Source organism: Lolium rigidum, chromosome 3, assembly GCF_022539505.1.
Source record: "Lolium rigidum isolate FL_2022 chromosome 3, APGP_CSIRO_Lrig_0.1, whole genome shotgun sequence".
In the NCBI taxonomy this organism is placed as follows: Eukaryota; Viridiplantae; Streptophyta; class Magnoliopsida; order Poales; family Poaceae; genus Lolium; species Lolium rigidum.
Genome location: NC_061510.1, coordinates 182,860,131 through 182,884,444, shown reverse-complemented (window position 1 = coordinate 182,884,444; position 24,314 = coordinate 182,860,131). Strand labels below are relative to the sequence as shown.

General features: G+C 42.8%; 1 protein-coding gene across 1 annotated transcript; it reads right to left on the bottom strand.

Annotated features, from left to right (window-relative positions):
• Positions 1-431: 431 nt before the first annotated feature.
• LOC124698754 (mitochondrial import inner membrane translocase subunit TIM14-3-like) lies at positions 432-2,112 on the bottom strand. Its single transcript, XM_047231190.1, has 3 exons — positions 1,833-2,112; positions 844-1,022; positions 432-748 (listed from the first exon to the last, which is right to left on the bottom strand). The coding sequence occupies exons 1-3, from the start codon at positions 1,833-1,835 to the stop codon at positions 595-597; spliced, it is 336 nt and encodes a 111-aa protein (XP_047087146.1). The 5' UTR covers positions 1,836-2,112; the 3' UTR covers positions 432-594.
• Positions 2,113-24,314: the final 22,202 nt, after the last annotated feature.

Below are 24,314 nucleotides of genomic sequence, written 5' to 3'. Positions count from 1 at the left end.
ATATAGTCTCCATGAAGCTTCAATCGGTGTTTAAATGTTTGATGTGGATCGCAGCAAACAGATTCAGTGCAGAATTTTCGACAAAGAATGTCGACTGGTCCTCTACATGGCAAGCATTAAAAGGCAGTTTTGACACTGCAGCAATATGAATCACCACTGTGTTGAATTAGAGGTTCCGCAGTAATCTGGGGAACCTTTCTGGTCCTGAATGGAACAACTTAGATGCTTATAGGAATTATAGGAGCTTTCTAGAACGAACACAGTTGAATAATTCTTACAGAAGAGTGTTTGACCAATAGCCACAGCTTTCTATAGTAGTTAAGAGCCTTGTGGAGTTACGATCTTTGAAGTAAGAACACCCAATGGTCAGAGTAGAAGGTTAGAGCAATACAGAGTAGCATAATAACTGGAGCATGTGGGAAACATAGTAGTAGGTCAGCAGACAATTGGGTTACTCCATTATGTAACTTGTATCCTTGTCCGGATGTGTATGGTACAATCAGCACAACAATGTGTTAATAATGTCGATGGAAAGCGAATTGCTACCTCATTGTGATCGATGCAAAAATAACTTCATCTCTCATTATGCACAGGCTAAAAAATGGACCCAGTTTTCCCTTTGCCCATGAGCATGTCCTTGGCCTCGTTTATCTTGGAGGCGACGTAATGGCTCCCGCCGCCATCAGGGTGGTTGGCTACCATTACCCTCTTGTGGGCCTCCTTTATCTTGTCCAGCGCAGCACGCTCTCTGGAACAACAGTGGGGGATCTCTAGTTAACAACTGACAACAACATGGTACGCAAGATTCAGTTATCAAGAAGAAGTATGGATAACAACAATCACCTTATGCCGAGGATCAACGCTGCTTCCCTTCTGCTCATCTCCCTCTCGAATCCACCAGGGTAGAATCGTCGCACCCGTGGCATTGCGGCACGGATTCGAAAGGCTTGCCATGCCTGAATCATGTATCTGCTTCCCAGTGCGGCAGCAGCGACTGACAGCCCAGCTACCAGAGGCGTAGCCTGTTGGCATCAGAGAGTTTTGTTCAGCAATTAGACGACACGGTGCTAAATAAATCCAGCATCATAGTTCAAACATGACATTTTACATGATTTACACTTGTGAGTGATGTGCAGGTTCAGTTAGGCATCCCACTCGGCCTGAGTAACTTAACAATCATAATTCAAGCATGAAATTTTACATGGCAGGAGTAAGATTGTGGGCCATGTACATGTTCTGTTGTGCATCCTAACAGAGAAACAAAAAACAGAAATTCCAATTGCATCTGCACCCAACCAAATGATTTGGTTTCAGCCAAGAATTCTCCTAAATCCATCCCAGGTACATGAACCCAGCCAGCCAGCCAGGCAGCCTGCCTAAAATCGCTGTCTAGTAGTAGTGTATTCGTATGGACCAGCCTGCGCGGCTGTGGCTGCTGCAGTTGCAGGCAGCCTCGGACCACCGGGCCACACTCGCCCTCCGGGACTCAAGGACCTCCCATGACCCGATTCAACCAACCCACTAGCACCACTAGCAGCCCGGTCGCCATCTTCGGCGGCGGACCATGAAACCCTCCCGAATTGGCCCTGACGGACCAGCACGAAATTTCCCAGACAGCGTCGCTGCTCCGCTGTGCCTTTCATCCAGCCGGGCCGGCTGGGGACCTTAACTGGATTGCTGGTAGTCTAGGAGCTAGAGTTGTGTGACCACAAGTTCATCTATCTAGCGAGGCGGGAGGTGCGGCAGAGCGACAGCGATGCGGTTGAATCTTCTCTACCACAACAATCGGGCGAACGGGATGGAAGAACCAGGAGGAAAAAAAGAGGGCGTACCATTGGGCACCGTGGGGCGGAACGGCGGCGAGACGGCCGGAGCCAAAATCCGGCGATGGACGAACGAACTCGCGGAACTCCGGGGCGGCGGCGGTACCGGAGAGCGAGACTGGAGGGGTGCTTTACCGGTGGGCGGAGGGCTGTGGATTAAGGCGAGCCCGCGTGATCTTGTGCAGCAAGAAAGAAACCGAGTGGGAGAGGAGGACCGGTCGGTTCCGAATTTATCTTTTTCTTTTCGTTGGTTCTTCTTCTTGGGGAAGAAGGAAGAAGAAGATGCGGAGACGGAATTGTTTTCCTCCCGCGGGCGATACGGACGCAATCGTGACGCTTCTGGAGAAGCCTGGAACGCACGCACGTAGCACGGCCTTTCGTGCTGGGCCCATTAGGCCCGTATAAGCGTTGTATTTCACGGTTGGGCCTTCGTATATGCCACCTGTTGTGGCCTTATCAACCGCACCGCAACCCTGGAGATACAAAGCTAATGCGTAAGCAAGAACACAGGCTGCGGCTCGGTGGCAGCAGTGGCTAGGAGCGATCAAGGGGTATTCCTGGGCGCCTCAACGAGGGTTCTTCCTGGCAAAACGGAGGCGGAGACGTTGGAAGCAATGGCCTGCCGTGAAGCCGTCGATCTCGCCCGCGACATTGGTGCTCAGAAGGTGTTGGTGGCAAGTGATTGTCGCAACGTCGTCGCCAATCTGGAGCAAGGTACGATGGGGGCGTATGCACATATCGTCGACGAGATTAAAGCCTCGACGACGAGTTTTCAGAATCTTGATTTTTGTTATGAGAATAGGCTGTCAAATAAAGAGGCGCATAACCTCGCTAGAAGTGTAGTTCGTGATACTCAAGGCCGCCGTTTGTGGCTGCTTCAGCCTCCTGAAGGCGTTTCTATCCCTGTTGTAATTGAAGTTTAATAAAGTGCGGCAGGGATTCCACCCCTCAAAAAAAAAAAAAAAGCTAATGCGTTGGCACCAAGAAGAACAGAGTAAGGATCAAATGTTGAGGCACCCAGCTGATGCGGTCCAATGGAGAAATATCAATAATAAGCACGATGATTTTGGCGATGAACCAAAAAAAATGTAATAATTGGTTTGAGTAAATTCATTAGGCAATATGAATTCATTAGGCAATATGAGCAGGAAACACAACACTTTGCAAGTGCTTTTGTACATGTATAACCTTCCTCCTTCCTTGGCTATGCATGAAGAAATAGAGGTACATCATGATGTCAATGCTTACTCAAGTACATTGACATTTACTTGAAACTAATTGTATTATAAGTGCAAACATTGTGGAAAAACGAGTAAAAGTGCATGATGCTTGCAGAAAAGAAGAGCTCGATGCTTTTTTGCACTATGCATGACTTCATACTTCTTGGTGTCCCCCTAGAGTCGCTATCAGACATCTCATTATTTTTGGAGACACATTGGTAATCAAATTAATGCACTGAAACATTTAGCTAATATTCTTTGTTGGAAATTTGAAATATAAGGTGGCCTATCAGAACCATTTCTCCATTTGTTCCTATCAGCATTGTTACATGAACTATTTCTAATGAAATTGACACCAATGGTTTCTCCATTTGTTTGAACAAGACCATACAATGGAGTACTATCAACATTAGTTTAGTTTTAGAAAGCATACCAATTAAAAAATCAACTTTCGTAGTTAATGAACCAATATGTACCAAATAATTCACCTTCTTTGATGAAGTAAGAGCTCTCCCATTGTGTCATTGACTCTGACTGCAAAAGAAGTATCATTTTATTTTAGTATTCTTGTACTTTGTGGCAACACATTACACAATGTAAATTCATTTAATCATTGATTTAAATATTGTGTCTTATACGAACTACTATCCTTGCTAAAATGTAGTGCGTATGAAATTTTGAAAGTCAAGCAAGTTAAGTAATTAGTATAAATAGCAACATCTAAAATATCAAATCAGTACCATTAGGTTCATCATGATGTATACTTTCATATGGTACATATTTTGTATTTATATATAAAAAAATTCTCAATAAACATGGGCAAACATTACCTCATTTGACTTTTGAAAAAAATTATATGAACTACATTGTGAAAACGAGGGAACACGTAGATAACAAAATGTGGGAGGCTATGAGCCCGTTTGGTAGCCTGAGCCGATTTTGTGTACCACCGCGTCAGGGAGAAGAACCTCTCCGCGTTCCAATAGGGATATGGGCCAAAAAAGCCTTATCGTTTTTGGTAGGTCGCATAGATATTTTTTTTTGCCCCGTGAAGATTTGGGCTCTAGCCGTTTAGTAGGTCAGTTTTAAGGTCAAGTAGCATCCCAAAACGTGAATGTTGATGTTTGGTTGCAATCCAAAAACAGCTTCTGGTTACCTCTTCCCTTTAGTGGTGAGGTTACTAATGATCAAGAAAGCACACAATGGAAGACGATACGTAGATTCAGTCTACTCGACACGACATTTGTTCAGACACCATACTTTAGACATGATCACAGACCTTAGTTGAGACAAAACACCATTGCACAATAGAGACAGAATACCAACAACGACACAATACCAACAGAGCTTTAGACTTTTTCTTCGAAGACGGCACACCTGGTGGCATCGCCATGGTCCGGGCACCTGGTCATCACCTTAGTGAAGGTGTGGTCGAAGATGACCACACTGTACTCGAAAGAGGACAACTTCTTGAAGGTAAGGAACTGGCCTATCTTGAGTTGATGGGCGATGGTGAAGGATTCCCACCCCTAGTCGATGAATGCGTCGTCAACTTCTTTCCTCGTAGTCATCCTCCTGTTGCAGCCAGTCTTGCTGCGGAAGATGATGTTCGAAGGGATGGATCCGAACCACTTGACGAAATTGGCAGAGATTGGGAGCTTCCCGAAGGTGGTCTTGAAGATGATCCGGAGGAAGTGGTCTGGCCCTACGTCGTCGTTGACATGGGTATGCCATATCGAATCCTAAGTATTGCTATCCCTGGTACAAATCTCAGGAGGGAATAAAAGAAATCCCCCGAAGAAATCCAGAAGAATCTGAAGCACTACAAGAAAAGTTCTCATCTACAACGGTATAGGCCCTTTTTCATCGCCTATGGGCCTAACCCGACGATATGGTTCTGTGGTGCATACTGCGTCAGGTAAGGCCCTACCACAGATTTTTCGGTGCGTCACATTTGGGTGCCCTTTGGCCACGCAAAATCGGGCATTGCAGAAGAGTTTTCGGGAGGTCATTGATTGCTAGCGTCATGCAAACTGACATGTGACAGACATCGTTAACTGTCAGTTAATGGCGTTAATCGACTGAAATCCTATGGTAGATGGTAGGCCCATACAAGGCCTGCCACGCCTTAAGCAGGCCTGCCATTTAGTTTACAGGTTGGGCCAGCTGACTTAGTTTGACCGATCAACTATATAATAGGGATGGTCAATTTGGTACATGGGCCGGGCCTAACTTCTAAGGTTGACTAGTCAAAACTTAAATGGGCCAGCCCACTAAGCGCATGGGCCGGGCCGAATGCCTTCGTTTGATCAGTCAACATGATGACTGGGCCAACCCACTGAACAAGTGGACTGGGCCGAATGTCTCGTTTGACCAGTCAGCACGATAAATGGCCGACCCAATAGTCATGTGAGCCGGGCCGAAAATGTCTTCGTTTGACCGATCAATAGGCAAAACTTAAATGGGCCGTTCCACTAAGCACATGGGCCAGAATGCCTTCGTTTGATAAGTCAACATGATGACTGGGCCAACCCACTGAACAAGTGGACTGGGCCGAATGTCTCGTTTGACCAGTCAGCACGATAAATGGCCGACCCAATAGCCATGTGGGCCGGGACGAATATCTTCGTTTGACCGATCAATAGGCAAACCGGGCCGGTGATACGTCTCAAACATATCTATAATTTCTTATGTTCCATGCTACTTTTATGATGATACTCACATGTTTTATACACATTATATGTCATTATTATGCATTTTCCGGCACTAACCTATTGACGAGATGTCGAAGAGCCAGTTGATGTTTTCTCGCTGTTTTTGGTTTCAGAAATCCTACAAAGGAAATATTCTCGGAATTGGACGAAATCAACGCCCAGGGTCTTATTTTTCCACGAAGCTTCCAGAAGACCGAAAGGGAAACGAAGTGGGGCGACGAGGCGCCGCCACGCCAGGGCCGCGCGGCCAGGCTAGGGCCCGCGCCGCCCTGTTGTGTGGGGCCCTCGTGTCGCCCCTAAACCTACCCTTCCGCCTACTTAAAGCCTTCGTCGCGAAAACCCCAGTACCGAGAGCCACGATACGGAAAACCTTCCAGAGACGCCGCCACCGCCAATCCCATCTCGGGGGATTCAAGAGATCGCCTCCGGCACCCTGCCGGAGAGGGGAATCATCTCCCGAAGGTTTCTTCATCACCATGATCGCCTTCGGATCGATGTGTGAGTAGTTCACCCCTAGACTATGGGTCCATAGCAGTAGCTAGATGGTTGTCTTCTCCTCATTGTGCTATCATGTTAGATCTTGTGAGCTGCCTATCATGATCAAGATCATCTATTTGTAATGCTACATGTTGTGTTTGTTGGGATCCGATGAATATTGAATACTATGTCAAGTTGATTATCAATCTATCATATGTGTTGTTTATGTTCTTGCATGCTCTCCGTTGCTAGTAGAGGCTCTAGCCAAGTTGATACTTGTGACTCCAAGAGGGAGTATTTATGCTCGATAGTGGGTTCATGCCTCCATTGAATCCGGGACGAGTGACGAGAAAGTTCTAAGGTTGTGGATGTGCTGTTGCCACTAGGGATAAAACATCAATGCTTTGTCTAAGGATATTTGTGTTGATTACATTACGCACCATACTTAATGCAATTGTCTGTTGTTTGCAACTTAATACTGGAAGGGGTTCGGATGATAACCTGAAGGTGGCTTTTTAGGCATAGATGCATGCTGGATAGCGGTATATGTACTTTGTCGTAATGCCCTGATTAAATCTCATAGTACTCATCATGATATATGTATGTGCATTGTTATGCCTTCTTTATTTGTCAATTGCCCAACTGTAATTTGTTCACCCAACATGATATTTATCTTATGGGAGAGACAACACTAGTGAACTGTGGACCCCGGTCCATTCTTTACATCTGAAATACAATCTACTGCAATTGTTCTTTACTGTTCTTCATAAACAAACATCATCTTCCACACTATACATCTAATCCTTTGTTTATAGCGAGCCGGTGAGATTGACAACCTCACTGTTACGTTGGGGCAAAGTACTTTGATTGTGTTGTGCAGGTTCCACGTTGGCGCCGGAATCCCTGGTGTTGCGCCGCACTACACTCCGTCACCAATGACCTTCACGTGATCCTTGACTCCTACTCGGTTCGATAAACCTTGGTTTCTTACTGAGGGAAACTTGTTGCTACACGCATCACACCTTCCACTTGGGGTTCCCAACGGGCGTGTGCTTTACACGTATCAAGCTAAATTTCTGGCGCCGTTGCCGGGGAGATCAAGACACGCTGCAAGGGGAGTCTCCCACATCCAATCTCTTTACTTTGTTTTTGTCTTGCTTATTTTATTTTATTTACTGATTTGTTTGCTCTTATATCAAAAACACAAAAAAATTAGTTGCTAGTTTTACTTTATTTACTGTCTTGTTCTCCATATCAAAAACACAAAAAAATTAGTTACTTGCATTTACTTTATTTAGTTTGCTTTATTTACTACTGCTAAAATGGGTACTGTTGAGAATACTAAGTTGTGTGACTTCACTAGCACAAATAATAATGATTTCCTATGAACACTTATTGCTCCACCTGCTAGTACATCAGAATTTTTTGAAATTAAACCTGTTTTACTAAATCTTGTTATGAGAGAGCAATTTTCTGGTGTTAGTTCTGATGATGCTGCTGCCCATCTTAATAATTTTGTTGAACTATGTGAAATGCAAAAGTATAAGGATGTAGATGGTGACATTATAAAATTAAAATTGTTTCCTTTCTCCTTAAGAGGAAGAGCTAAAGATTGGTTGCTATCTTTGCCTAAAAATAGTATTGATTCATGGACTAAATGTAAGGATGCTTTTATTGGTAGATATTATCCTCCCGCTAAAATTATATCTTTGAGAAGTAGCATAATGAATTTTAAGCAATTGGATAATGAACATGTTGCTCAAGCATGGGAGAGAATGAAATCTTTGGTAAAGAATTGCCCTACCCATGGACTAACTACTTGGATGATCATCCAAACCTTTTATGCAGGATTGAATTTTTCTTCACGGAACCTATTGGATTCAGTCTGCTGGAGGTACCTTTATGTCCATTACTTTGGGGGCGGCAACAAAGCTTCTTGATGATATGATGATAAATTACTCTGAATGGCACACGGAAAGAGCTCCACAAGGTAAGAAGGTAAATTCGTTGAAGAAACCTCCTCCTTGAGTGATAAGATTGATGCTATTATGTCTATGCTTGTGAATGGTAGACCTAATGTTGATCCTAATAATGTTCCTTTAGCTTCATTGGTTGCCCAAGAAGAACATGTTGATGTGAACTTCATTAAAAATAATAATTTCAACAACAATGCTTATAGGAATAATTCGGTAACAACTATAGGCCATATCCTTCTAATAATGGTAATGGTTATGGTAATTCTTATGGTAATTCTTACAACAATAATAGGAATGTACCCCCTGGTCTTGAAGCCATGCTTAAAGAATTTATTAGTACACAAACTGCTTTTAACAAATCTGTTGAAGAAAAGCTTGATAAAATTGATATTCTTGCTTCTAAGGTTGATAGACTTGCCTCGATGTTGATCTTTTAAAATTGAAAGTTATGCCTAATAAGGATAATGATAATAAAATTGTTACTACAGCAAACGCTATCCAAGTTCGAATTAATGAAAATATTAGATTGATGGCTGAATTGCATGCTAGGTGGGAAAGAGAAGAAAAAAAAAACTAGCTAAAGAGAATAATGTAGCTAAAGTTTGGACTATTACCACCACTAGTAATGATAATGCTTCACATGTTGCTACACCCCCTACTATCAATGGTAAAATAATTGGTGTTGGAAATGTTTCTACTCCTGGTGCAAAGCGTGCAAAATTGCCTCGAAGTCGCTAAAGCTACTGAAACCGTTTGTGATAAAGCTCGCTAAAAAAATTCAAAATATTGGGGACAATGATCCCATTGCTGTAGATCATAATGGTTTAGATTTTGATGATTGTCATATCTCTGAAGTTATAAAGTTCTTACAAAAACTTGCTAAAAGTCCCAATGCTAGTGCTATAAATTTGGCCTTTACAAAATATATTACAAATGCTCTCATAAAAGCTAGAGAAGAGAAACTAAAACTTGAAACTTCTATTCCTAGGAAGTTAGAAGGTGGTTGGGAGCCCATCATTAAGATGAGGGTCAATGATTTTGATTGTAATGCTTTATGTGATCTTGGTGCAAGTATTTCTGTTATACCTAAGAAAATCTATGATATGCTTGACTTGCCACCATTGAAAAATTGTTATTTGGATGTTAATCTTGCTGATAATGCTATAAAGAAACCTTTGGGGAGGATTGATAATGTTCGTATTATGGTTAACAATAACCTTGTCCCCGTTGATTTTGTTGTCTTGGATATTGAATGCAATGCATCTTGTCCCATTATATTGGGAAGACCTTTTCTTCGAACTGTTGGTGCTACCATTGATATGAAGGAAGATAATATTAAACATCAATTTCCTCTTAAGAAAGGTATGGAACACTTCCCTAGAAAGAGAATGAAGTTACCTTATGATTCTATTATTAGAAAAAATTATAATGTTGATGCTTCGTCTCTTGATAACACTTGATTCACACTTTCTGCGCCTAGCTGAAAGGCGTTAAAGAAAAGCGCTTATGGGAGACAACCCATTATTTTATTTCTGCACTTTTGTTTTATATTTGAGTCTTGGAAGTTGTTACTACTGTAGCAACCTCTCCTTATCTTTATTTTATTGCATTGTTGTGCCAAGTAAAGTCTTTGATAGTAAAGTCAATACTAGATTTGGATTACTGCGCAGAAACAGATTTCTTGCTGTCACGAAATTGAGCCGCCCCGTCTGTAGGTAACTCAGAAAAATCTGCCAATTTACGTGCGTGATCCTCAGATATGTACGCAACTTTCATTCAATTTGAGCATTTTCATCTGAGCAAGCTAAGGGCCCCAGAAAAATTCGTCTTTACGGACTGTTCTGTTTTGACAGATTCTGCCTTTTATTTCTCATTGCCTGTTTTGCTATGTTTGATGGATTTCTTTGTTCCATTAACTTTCAGTAGCTTTTTGCAATGTCCAGAAGTGTTAAGAATGATTATTTCACCTCTGAATATATGAATTTTCGATTATGCACTAACCCTCTAATGAGTTTGTTTTGAGTTTGGTGTGGAGGAAGTTTTCAAGGGTCAAGAGAGGAGGATGATACAATATGATCAAGAAGAGTGAAAAGTCTAAGCTTGGGGATGCCCCCGTGGTTCATCCCTGCATATTTTAAGAAGACTCAAGCATCTAAGCTTGGGGATGCCCAAGGCATCCCTTCTTCATCGACAACTTATCAGGTCACCTCTAGTGAAACTATATTTTTATTCCGTCACATCTTATGTGCTTTACTTGGAGCGTATGTTTGCTTTTGTTTTTGTTTTTGTTTGAATAAAATCGGATCCTAGCATTCCTTGTTTGGGAGAGAGACACGCTCCACTGTTTCGTATGAACATATATGTTCTTAGCTTTATTCTTAATGTTCATGGCGAAGGTTGAACTGCTTCGTTCATTGTTATATGGTTGGAAACAGAAAATGCTGATGTGGTAAATGGTATAATGTCTTGAATAATTTGATACTTGGCAATTGTTCTGCTCATATATATCATGTTTAAGCTCTTGCATCATGTACTTTGCACCTATTAGTGAACAACTACATAGAGCTTGTTAAAATTTGGTTTGCATGATTGGTTTCTCTAGAGTCTAGATATTTTCTGGTTAAGGTGTTTGAACAACAAGGAGACAATGTAAAGTCTTATAATACTTACAATATGTTCATGTGTGAGCTTTGCTGCACCATTTTATACTTGAGTTTGCTTCAAACAACCTTGCTAGTCTAGCCTTGTATTGAGAGGAATTCTTCTCGTGCATCCAAATTCTTGAGCCAAAAACTATGCCATTTGTGTCCACCATACCTACCTACTACATGGTATTTCTCTGCCATTCCATAGTACATTACTTGAGTGCTACCTTTAAAATTCTATCCTTTGTCTTTGCAATATATAGCTCATGGGAAAAATAGCCTTAAAAACTATTGTGGTGAAGAATATGTACTTATGTGTCTTATTTCTTAATAAGTTGCTTGTTGAGCGGTAACCATGTTTCTGGGGACGCCATCAACTTTTACACCTTTGTTGAATATCATGTGAGTTGCTATGCATGTTCATCTTGTCTGAAGTAAGGGCGATTTCATGATCAAATGGTTTGAGTATGCATATTGTTAGAGAAGAACATTCGGCCGCTAACTAAAGCCATGATTCATGGTGGAAGTTTCAGTTTGGACAATTAATCCTCAATCTCTTATGAGAATATTATCTGTTGTTGAATGCTTATGCATTAAAGAGGAGTCCATTATCTCGTTGTCTATGTTGTCCCGGTATGGATGTCTAAGTTGAGAATAATCAAAAGCGAGAAATCCAATGCGAGCTTTCTCCTTAGACCTTTGTACATGCGACATAGAGGTACCCCTTTGTGACACTTGGTTGAAACATATGCTATGCAATGATAATCTATGTTAATCCAAGCTAATTAGGACAAGGTGCGAGCACTATTGGTATACTATGCATGAGGCTTGCAACTTATAGGATATCTTATACATAACACATATGATTTATTACTACCGTTGACAAAATTGTTTCTATGTTTTCAAAATGAAAAGCTCTAGCACAAAAATAGTAATCCATGCTTCCCTCTGCGAAGGGCCAATCTTCTACTTCATTGTTGAGTCAATTTACCTACTTCCTTCTATCTTAGAAGCAAACACTTGTCTAAACTGCGTGCATTGATTCTTACATGTTTACCTATTGCACTTGTTATATTACTTTGTGTTGACAATTATCCATGAGATAAATATGTTGAAGTTGAAAGCAATTGCTGAAACTTATATCTTCCTTTGTGTTATTTCAAAGCTTTCTACTAAGAATTTATTGCTTTATGAGTAACTCTTATGCAAGTCTTATTGATGCTTGTCTTGAAAGTATTATTCATGAAAAGTCTTTGTTATATGATTTATTTGTTTACTCATTATCTTCACCATCGCTTCGAATCGCTGCATTCATCTCATATGCTTTACAATAGTATTGATCAAGATTATGATAGCATGTCACTTCAGAAATTATCCTTGTTATCGTCTACCTACTCGAGGGAGAGTAGGAACTAAGCTTGGGGATGCTTAATACGTCTCAAACGTATCTATAACTTCTTATGTTCCATGCTACTTTTATGATGATACTCACATGTTTTATACACATTATATGTCATTATTATGCATTTTCCGGCACTAACCTATTGACGAGATACCGAAGAGCCAGTTGTTGTTTTCTGCTGTTTTTGGTTTCAGAAATCCTACAAAGGAAATATTCTCGGAATTGGACGAAATCAACGCCCAGGGACTTATTTTTCCACGAAGCTTCTAGAAGACCGAAAGGGAAACGAAGTGGGGCGACGAGGCGCTGCCACGCCAGGGCCGCGCGGCCAGGCTAGGGCCCATGCCGCCCTGTTGTGTGGGGCCCTCGTGTCGCCCCTAAACCTACCCTTCCGCCTACTTAAAGCCTTCGTCGCGAAAACCCCTGTACCGAGAGCCACGATACGGAAAACTTTCCAGAGACACCGCCGCCGCCAATCCCATCTCGGGGGATTCAGGAGATTGCCTCCGGTACCCTGCCGGAGAGGGGAATCATCTCCCGGAGGTCTCTTCATCACCATGATCGCCTCCGGATCGATGTGCGAGTAGTTCACCCCTGGACTATGGGTCCATAGCAGTAGCTAGATGGTTGTCTTCTCCTCATTGTGCTATCATGTTAGATCTTGTGAGCTACCTATCATGATCAAGATCATCTATTTGTAATGCTACATGTTGTGTTTGTTGGGATCCGATGAATATTGAATACTATGTCAAGTTGATTATCAATCTATCATATGTGTTGTTTATGTTCTTGCATGCTCTCCGTTGCTAGTAGAGGCTCGGCCAAGTTGATACTTGTGACTCCAAGAGGGAGTATTTATGCTCGATAGTGGGTTCATGCCTCCATTGAATGCGGGACGGTGACGAGAAAGTTCTAAGGTTGTGGATGTGCTTGTTGCCACTAGGGATAAAACATCAATGCTTTGTCTAAGGATATTTGTGTTGATTACATTACGCACCATACTTAATGCAATTGTCTCGTTGTTTGCAACTTAATACTGGAAGGGGTTCGGATGATAACTCTGAAGGGGGACTTTTTAGGCATAGATGCATGCTCGGATAGCGGTCTATGTACTTTGTCGTAATGCCCCGATTAAATCTCATAGTACTCATCATGATATATGTATGTGCATTGTTATGCCTTCTTTATTTGTCAATTGCCCAACTGTAATTTGTTCACCCAACATGCTATTTATCTTATGGGAGAGACACCACTAGTGAACTGTGGACCCCGGTCCATTCTTTACATCTGAAATACAATCTACTGCAATTGTTCTATACTGTTCTTCGCAAACAAACATCACCTTCCACACTATACATCTAATCCTTTGTTTACAACAAGCCGGTGAGATTGACAACCTCACTGTTACGTTGGGGCAAATTACTTTGATTGTGTTGTGCAGGTTCCACGTTGGCGCCGGAATCCCAGGTGTTGCGCCGCACTACACTCCGTCACCAACGACCTTCACGTGATCCTTGACTCCTACTGGTTCGATAAAGCTTGGTTTCTTACTGAGGGAAACTTGCTGCTATACGCATCACACCTTCCACTTGGGGTTCCCAACGGGCGTGTGCTTTACGCGTATCAGCCGGCCCAATAAGCATGTGAGCCGAGCCGCCTGTCTTTGTTTGACCGGTCAACATGATAAACGTGCCGGCTCAATAAGCAAGTGGGGCCCACTTTCCTGTTATCGGGCTGGCCCCAAAAAGTAAGTGGGGTCCACCTTAAAGCAAGTGGGCTAGCTCAATAAGTAAGTGGGCCGGTCCAAAAAATAAGTGGGACCCATTTTATATTAAGTGGGCCGACACAATAAGTAAGTGATAGGGCCCTGGTTGTTTGACTAGTCAACTTGCATTCTGGGCCGGTCCAGTTAGGATTATGAGAAGGCCCATTAAATTTCATGGGCCTGCTAAACTAATTACGAAAGCCAATTATAGTTAAAAGCTTCAATGATATACCAAATTACAGACACATTGTAGCATTGTGTTCAATTAATTTAAACAAATAAAATTACAAGTAAAATTACAAGGCAATTAATCTGCCCAAATTAAAAAATTACATATAATCATGGAGGGTTTCTATTAGCATTAGCAATAACACGCTAATATTTGGCAATCGCCTTGATTGAATCGTGTGTACTCTTTTTCAACATATCAGCTACAGATCTTAGAGCAGCAACACCATATCTTTCATACAGTACAACCTTGAAATATTTACTATTTAAAAGGAATGATTTAGGTTAACCGCAATGGGAGGATGCATTAGAAGAAATGTCAGAACTTTTTGGGGGGCAGTGAATGTGTCGCAGGCGCGCAACTCGTTCTTGTCGTCCAGGTGGCAGACGAGCAGGCAGTTATGGGAGGCCACAGGATCAAACGAGTTCGTACGGAAGCTGTCGGCGTTAGGCGGACACAGAGCTTGTGGTTCGGCCTGGGGTGTGGATGACGCGGTGGGGCGGGACATTGCCGTTGTGCTTGTGCGTGAGTTCCAGGTAAGAGACGCCAAGGAGAAGCACCGGATCGAAGCCATCTTCATTCGCGAGAGCGAGGCGGCGCCGGAAGGCCTGCTCGAGGATGGCGCGTCAGAGGATCCTGGAGTAATGTTTCAGTGGGATCCTGGAGTATGCCGTAAGATCCTGGGACTCCGTTTCTCGTTGGCAATTGCAGTTTTTTCGGAGGTAATTACGGAGAGGAACTTCAACTGATTATAGTGATTTGTATCGGAAATGTGACTGCTAGAATTGAGGGGGGCGGAGAAGTTGCCCCCCCTTTTACACGCAACTACACGGAGTTGAAGACCATCTCCAGCCGTCTCCCCATCTAGGTCCCCGGCAGGCGTTTTTTTTTCCATCCGGACGGTGTTATTCGGCCTAGCCGCGCCCCCGGTTCCTCGTTTTCCCCCGGAATAGGCTCTTAATCCATCCGGAGAGCCCAGGCCATCCCCGCCCCCGGGGTGCGCTCGGGGACTCCGGACGAGAGAAAAGCGGGGACATGCCCGCTCTGTCGGCGAGAGAACACACGAACCCCACCACTTTCTCGTCGCAAATCCCCCCTCCCCTCTCGTTGCTCTGTCGCCGCTGGCACCACCCCTCGCCAATCCACCGACCGGTTGCCTGAACTCCGCCATCCCTCCACCCAGCAGCCTATATTCCGCCGTGGTGTTGTCTGCCTATATTCCGCCGTCGGGCAACTCCCTTGCGTCGCACCTCGTCGACACGCCCGACAGGTGTTCGTCCAATTGCCTGGCCGGACATGGACTCCGACGAGGAGGAGCAGATGTTCGCCGAGCTTTGAAGAAGAGATGGCAACCGTCGCCCAAGATGAGGAGCACATGTTGGTCCTAGCTTGCTTGTTTGGCTTGTACGCTAAGAAGGCCATTGGTCGCCGGAAGTGCAAGCCGAGGCAGCGAATGGAGGGCTACTACATGCTCTACGCCGACTACTTCACCGACAATCAATTGCACGCTGAGGCTGTTTTTAGGCGTCGTTTCAGGATGAGCCGGAAGCTCTTCCTGAGAATTGTGTATGCCCTTCGAGAGTACGAGTCCTATTTCAAATGCAAGTTAGATTGCACCAGTATGGCTGGGTTTTCCGCCCTTTGATAACCCACAAGTATAGGGGATCGCAACAGTCTTCGAGGGAAGTAAAACCCAAATTTATTGATTCGACACAAGGGGAGGTAAAGAATACTTATAAGCCTTAACAACTGAGTTGGCAATTCAGCTGCACTGGAAAAGCACTAGTAACAGGGGTGATGTGAAAGCAACGAGTAATATGAGAGCAAGAGTAACGAGTAACACGGACAGCGAGTAGCAGTAATATGAGAGCAATGGCACCAGAAAATAGTTGATACTACTTCCAATGTCATATAGGAACGAGTATATGATGATGATAGATGGACCGGGGTTCCCAGCTATCTACACTAGTGGTAACTCTCCAATAACAAGTGTTGGGTGAACAAATTACAGTTGGGAAATTGATAGGATTTGAAATAGCATTAAGACAGAACATCAAGATTATTAATCATGTAGGCATGTTTCCCATATATAGTCATACGTGCTCGCAATGAGAAACTTGTACAACATCTTTTGTCCTACCAGATGGCAGCAGCCGGGCCTCTAGGGAATCTATTGGAAATTAAGGTACTCCTTTTAATAGAGCACCGAAGCAAAGCATTAACACTCCGTGAAAACATGTGATCCTCATATCTAAGCCTTCCCCTCCAGTTATCCCGATTGCTTGTCACTGCGGGGCCTCGGGTTCCGGACATAGACATGTGCAAACAACTTGTAGATACAATCTAAGCAATAAGTATAGAGCTTAAATCTAAGATCATGCCACTCGGGCCCTAGTGACAAGTATTAAACACAACAAGATTGCAGCAACAATAACTTCACAAACTTTATAGATAGACTAATCATAATGTAACAATCCATCGGATCCCAACAAACACAACACCAATTACATCAGATGGATCTCAATCATGTAAGGCAGCTCATGAGATCATTGTATTGAAGTACATGGGGGAGAGAATACCAACTAGCTACAGCTAGAACCCGTAGTCCATGGGGGAACTACTCACGGAGCATGATGGAGGCGGTGGCGTCGATGGAGATGGCTTCCGGGGGCACTTCCCCGTCCCGGCGGCGTGCCGGAACAGAGATTCTGTCCCCCGAATTGGAGTTTCGTGATGGCGGCGGCGCCCCTGGAGTCTTTCTGGAGTTTCGTCAATTGGTATTGCGTTTTTAGGTCAGGACGGCTTAAATAGGCGAAGATTCGGAGCCGGAAGGGCCACGGGGCCCCCTCACACTAGGGGGGCGCGCCCCCCCTAGGCCGCGCCGCCACCATGTGTGGGCCCCTCAGGGCTCCCCTCTGGTCCCACTCTGGCTCTCTGGAAGCTTCCGAGAAAAATAAGGTTCTGGGCGTTGATTTCGTCCAATTCCGAGAATATTGCCCGAACAGCCTTTCACGGAACCAAAAACAGCAGAAAACAGAGAGCCGGCCTTTGTGGCATCTTGTTAATAGGTTAGTTCCGGAAAACGCATAAAAACATTATAAAGTGTGAGCAAAACATGTAGGTATTGTCATAAAAAAAGCATGGAACATCAGAAATTATAGATACATTGGAGACGTATCAAGCATCCCCAAGCTTAGTTCCTGCTCGCCCTCGAGTAGGTAAACGATAAAAAGAATAATTTCTGTAGTGACATGCTACTTACATAATCTTGACCATACTATTATAAAGCATATGAGATGAATGCAGTGACTCAAGGCAATGATCTATAGTTGCTAACAAATAGATAGCATATAGCAAAACTTTTCATGAATAGTACTTTCAAGACAAGCATCAAAAGTCTTGCATAAGAGTTAACTCATAAAGCAATAAATTCAAAGTAAAGGCATTGAAGCAACACAGAGGAAGATTTAAGTTTCAGCAGTTGCTTTCAACTTTCAAAATGCATATCTCATGGATAATTGTCAACACAAAGTAATATGATGAATGCAAATAAGCAAGTATGTAAGAATCAATGTACAGTTGACACAAGTGTTTGCTTCTAAGATGGAAGGAAGTAGGTAAACTGACTCAACATAAAGTAAATGAAAGGCCCTTCGCAGAGGGAAGTGATGGCGTGTATTTCACACGTTCGTTGGGGAACCCCAAGAGAAAGGTATGATGCGCACAGCAGCAAGTTTTCCCTCAGAAAGAAACCAAGGTTTATCGAACCAGGAGGAGCCAAGAAGCACGTTGAAGGTTGATGGCGGCGGGATGTAGTGCGGCGCAACACCAGGGTTTCCGGCGCCAACGTGGAACCTGCACAACACAACCAAAGTACTTTGCCCCAACGAAACGAGTGAGGTTGTCAATCTCACCGGCTTGCTGTAACAAAGGATTAACCGTATTGTGTGGAAGATGATTGTTTGCGAGAGAAAACGAGTAAAACAAGTATTGCGGCAGATTTGTATTTCAGTATTAAAAGAATGGACCGGGGTCCACAGTTCACTAGAGGTGTCTCTCCCATAAGATAAAAGCATGTTGGGTGAACAAATTACGGTCGGGCAATTGACAAATAGAGAGGGCATAACAATGCACATACATGTCATGATAAGTACAGTGAGATTTAATTGGGCATTACGACAAAGTACATAGACCGCCATCCAACCGCATCTATGCCTAAAAAGTCCACCTTCGAGGTTATCATCCGAACCCCTTCCGAGTATTAAGTTGCAAAGCAACAGACAATTGCATTAAGTATGGTGCGTAATATAATCAACAACTACATCCTCGGACATAGCGCCAATGTTTTATCCCTAGTGGCAACAACACAACACAACCTTAGAACTTTACGTCACTTGTCCCGAGTGTCAATACGAGGCATGAACCCACTATCGAGCATAAATACTCCCTCTTGGAGTTAAGAGCAAAAACTTGGTCGAGCCTCTACTAGTAACGGAGAGCATGCAAGATCATAAACAACACATATGTAATAACTTGATAATTAACATAACATGGTATTCTCTATCCATCGGATCCCGACAAACACAACATAGAGTATTACAGATAGATGATCTTGATCATGTTAGGCAGCTCACAAGATCCAACAATGAAGCACAATGAGGAGAAGGCAACCATCTAGCTACTGCTATGGACCCATAGTCCAGGGGTGGACTACTCACTCATCACTCCGGAGGCGACCATGGCGGTGTAGAGTCCTCCGGGAGATGAATCCCCTCTCCGGCAGGGTGCCGGAGGAGATCTCCGAATCCCCCGAGATGGGACCGGCGGCGGCGGCGTCTCGGGAAGGTTTTCCGTATCGTGGTTTTTCGCATCGGGGGTTTCGCGACGGAGGCTTTAAGTAGGCGGAAGGGCGGAGTCGGAGGGCCGACGAGGGGCCCACACCACAGGGCGGCGCGGGCCCCTCCTTGGCCGCGCCGCCTTGTGGTCCGGCCACCTCGTGGCCCCACTTCGTATGCTCTTCGGTCTTACGGAAGGTTCGTGGCAAAATAGGACCCCGGGTCTTGATTTCGTCCAATTCCGAGAATATTTCGTTACTAGGATTTACGAAACCAAAAACAGCAGAAAACGAAGCGGCTCTTCGGCATCTTGTTAATAGGTTAGTTCCGGAAAATGCACGAATATGACATAAAGTGTGCATATAACATGTAGAAATCATCAATAATGTGGCATGGAACATAAGAAATTATCGATACGTCGGAGACGTATCAGCATCCCCAAGCTTAGTTCTGCTCGTCCCGAGCAGGTAAAACGATAACAAAGATAATTTCTGAAGTGACATGCCATCATAACCTTGATCGTACTATTTGTAAACATATGTAATGAATGCAGCGATCAAAACAATGGTAATGACATGAGTAAACAAGTGAATCATAAAGCAAAGACTTTTCATGAATAGTACTTCAAGACAAGCATCAATAAGTCTTGCATAAGAGTTAACTCATAAAGCAATAAATCAAAGTAAAGGCATTGAAGCAACACAAAGGAAGATTAAGTTTCAGTAGTTGCTTTCAACTTATAACATGTATATCTCATGGATAATTGTCAACATAGAGTAATATAACAAGTACAATATGCAAGTATGTAGGAATCAATGCACAGTTCACACAAGTGTTTGCTTCTTGAGGTGGAGAGAGATAGGTGAACTGACTCAACATAAAAGTAAAGAGAATGGTCCTTCAAAGAGGAAAGCATCGATTGCTATATTTGTGCTAGAGCTTTTATTTTGAAAACATGAAACAATTTTGTCAACGGTAGTAATAAAGCATATGAGTTATGAAAATTATATCTTACAAGTTGCAAGCCTCATGCATAGTATACTAATAGTGCCCGCACCTTGTCCTAATTAGCTTGGACTACCGGATCATCGCAATGCACATGTTTTAACCAAGTGTCACAATGGGGTACCTCCATGCCGCCTGTACAAAGGTCTAAGGAGAAAGCTCGCATTTTGGATTTCTCGCTTTTGATTATTCTCAACTTAGACATCCATACCGGGACAATATGGACAACGAGATAATGGACTCCTCTTTAATGCATAAGCATGTGGCAACAATTATTATTCTCATATGAGATTGAGGATATATGTCCAAAAGCTGAAACTTCCACCATGAATCATGGATTTAGTTAGCGGCCCAATGTTCTTCTCTAACAATATGCATGCTCCAACCATTAAGGTGGTAGATCTCTCTTACTTCGGACAAGACGGACATGCATAGCAACTCACATGATATTCAACAAAGAATAGTTGATGGCGTCCCCGAAACATGGTTATCGCACAACAAGCAACTTAATAAGAGATAAAGTGCATAAGTACATATTCAATACCACAATAGTTTTTAAGCTATTTGTCCCATGAGCTATATATTGCAAAGGTGAATGATGGAATTTTAAAGGTAGCACTCAAGCAATTTACTTTGGAATGGCGGATAAATACCATGTAGTAGGTAGGTATGGTGGACACAAATGGCATAGTGGTTGGCTCAAGGATTTTGGATGCATGAGAAGTATTCCCTCTCGATACAAGGTTTAGGCTAGCAAGGTTATTTGAAACAAACACAAGGATGAACGGTGCAGCAAAACTCACATAAAAGACATATTGTAAACATTATAAGACTCTACACCGTCTTCCTTGTTGTTCAAAACTCAATACTAGATGTTATCTAGACTCTAGAGAAACCAAATATGCAAACCAAATTAGCAAGCTCTAAGTGTTTCTTCATTAATGGGTGCAAAGTATATGATGCAAGAGCTTAAACATGAGCACAACAATTGCCAAGTATCAAATTATCCAAGACATTTTAGAATTACTACATGTAGTATTTTCCAATTCCAACCATATAACAATTTAACGAAGAAGAAACTTCGCCATGAATACTATGAGTAGAGCCTAAGGACATACTTGTCCATATGATACAGCGGAGCGTGTCTCTCTCCCACAAAGTGAATGCTAGGATCCATTTTATTCAAACAAAACAAAAACAAAAACAAACCGACGCTCCAAGCAAAGTGCATAAGATGTGACGGAATAAAAATATAGTTTCGGGGGAGGAACCCGATAATGTTGTCGATGAAGAAGGGGATGCCTTGGGCATCCCCAAGCTTAGACGCTTGAGTCTTCTTAGAATATGCAGGGGTGAACCACCGGGGCATCCCCAAGCTTAGAGCTTTCACTCTCCTTGATCATATTGCATCATACTCCTCTCTTGATCCTTGAAAACTTCCTCCACACCAAACTCGAAACAACTCATTAGAGGGTTAGTGCATAATAAAAATTCACATGTTCAGAGGTGACACAATCATTCTTAACACTTCTGGACATTGCATAAAGCTACTGGACATTAATGGATCAAAGAAATTCATCCAACATAGCAAAAGAGGCAATGCGAAATAAAAGGCAGAATCTGTCAAAACAGAACAGTCCGTAAAGATGGATTTTATTAGGCCACCAGACTTGCTCAAATGAAAATGCCCAAATTGAATGAAAGTTGCGTACATATCTGAGGATCATGCACGTAAATTGGCTTAATTTTATGAGCTACCTACAGGGAGATATACCCAGATTCGTGACAGCAAAGAAATCTGGAACTGCGCAGTAATCCAAATCTAGTATTCACTTTACTATCAAAGACTTTACTTGGCACAACAAAACACAAAACTAAGATAGGGAGAGGTTGCTACAGTAGTAAACAACTTCCAAGACTCAAATATAAAACAAATTACTGTAGAAAAATAACACATGGGTTATCTCCCAAGAAGTTCTTTCTTTATAGCCATTAAGATGGGCTCAGCAATTTTAATGATGCACTCGCAAGAAATAGTATTTGAAGCAAAAGAGAGCATCATGAGGCAAATTCAAAACACATTTAAGTCTAAAATGCTTCCTATGCATAGGAATCTTGTAAATAAACAAGTTCATGAAGAGCAAAGTAACAAGCATAGGAAGATAAAATAAGTGTAGCTTCAAAAATTTCAGCACATAGAGAGGTGTTTTAGTAACATGAAAATTTCTACAACCATATTTTCCTCTCTCATAATAATTTTCAGTAGCATCATGAGTAAACTCAACAATGTAACTATCACATAAAGCATTCTTATCATGAGTCTCATGCATAAAATTATTACTCTCCACGTAAGCATAATCAATTTTATTAGTTGTAGTGGGAGCAAATTCAAAAAACTGGCTATCATCATATATAGGAGGCATATTGTAATCATAAAAGAAAATTTTCTCCTCAATGCTTGGGGTACTAAAAAGATCCTGCTCATCAGAGCCAGCTTCCCCAAGCTTAGAATTTTCCATAGCATTAGCAACAATGGTGTTCAAAGCATCCATAGTAATAACATTCCCATTAGCATGCATATAAAGTTCCATGGGTTTTTTAATTCTCTCTTCAAACACATCATGTCCTAATTCAAGATAAAGTTCATAAAGATCTCTCATATTTTTGTTGTTTTCCATTATGCTTAACTAGTGAAATAAAAACATGCATGATATTGAGTAAAGTAAAACAAGTAACTAATTTTTTTGTGTTTTTTATATAGCAAACAAGACAGTAAATAAAGTAAAGCTAGCAACTAATTTTTTTGTGTTTTGATATAATGCAGCAAACAAAGTAGTAAATAAAATAAATCAAGACAAAAACAAAGTAAAGAGATTGAGAAGTGGAGACTCCCCTTGCAGCGTGTCTTGATCTCCCCGGCAACGGCGCCAGAAAAAGAGCTTGATGGCGTGTATTTCACACGTTCGTTGGGGAACCCCAAGAGGAAGGTATGATGCGCACAACAGCAAGTTTTCCCTCAGAAAGAAACCAAGGTTTATCGAACCAGGAGGAGCCAAGAAGCACGTTGAAGGTTGATGGCGGCGGGATGTAGTGCGGCGCAACACCAGGGATTCCGGCGCCAACGTGGAACCTGCACAACACAACCAAAGTACTTTGCCCCAACGAAACGGAGAGGTTGTCAATCTCACCGGCTTGTTGTAACAAAGGATTAACCGTATTGTGTGGAAGATGATTGTTTGCAGAGAAAACGATAAAACAAGTATTGCAGCAGATTTGTATTTCGAGTATTAAAAGAATGGACCGGGGTCCACAGTTCACTAGAGGTGTCTCTCCCATAAGATAAAAGCATGTTGGGTGAACAAATTACAGTCGGGCAATTGACAAATAGAGAGGGCATAACAATGCACATACATGTCATGATAAGTACAGTGAGATTTAATTGGGCATTACGACAAAGTACATAGACCGCCATCCAACCTGCATCTATGCCTAAAAAGTCCACCTTCAGGTTATCATCCGAACCCCTTCCGGTATTAAGTTGCAAAGCAACGAGACAATTGCATTAAGTATGGTGCGTAATGTAATCAACAACTACATCCTCGGACATAGCGCCAATGTTTTATCCCTAGTGGCAACATCACAACACAACCTTAGAACTTTCTACGTCACTGTCCCGGTGTCAATGCGGGCATGAACCCACTATCGAGCATAAATACTCCCTCTTGGAGTTAAGAGCAAAAACTTGGCCAAAGCCTCTACTAGTAACGGAGAGCATGCAAGATCATAAACAACACATATGTAATAACTTGATAATTAACATAACATGGTATTCTCTATCCATCGGATCCCGACAAACACAACATAGAGTATTACGAGATAGATGATCTTGATCATGTTAGGCAGCTCACAAGATCCAACAATGAAGCACAATGAGGAGAAGACAACCATCTAGCTACTGCTATGGACCCATAGTCCGAGGGTGAACTACTCACTCATCACTCCGGAGGCGACCATGGCGGTGTAGAGTCCTCCGGAGATGAATCCCCTCTCCGGCAGGGTGCCGGAGGAGATCTCCAGAATCCCCCGAGATGGGACTGGCGGCGGCGTCTCTGGAAGGTTTTCCGTATCGTGGTTTTTCGCATCAGGGGTTTCGCGACGGAGGCTTTAAGTAGGCGGAAGAGTCGGAGTGCTGACGAGGGGCCCACACCACAGGGCGGCGCGGG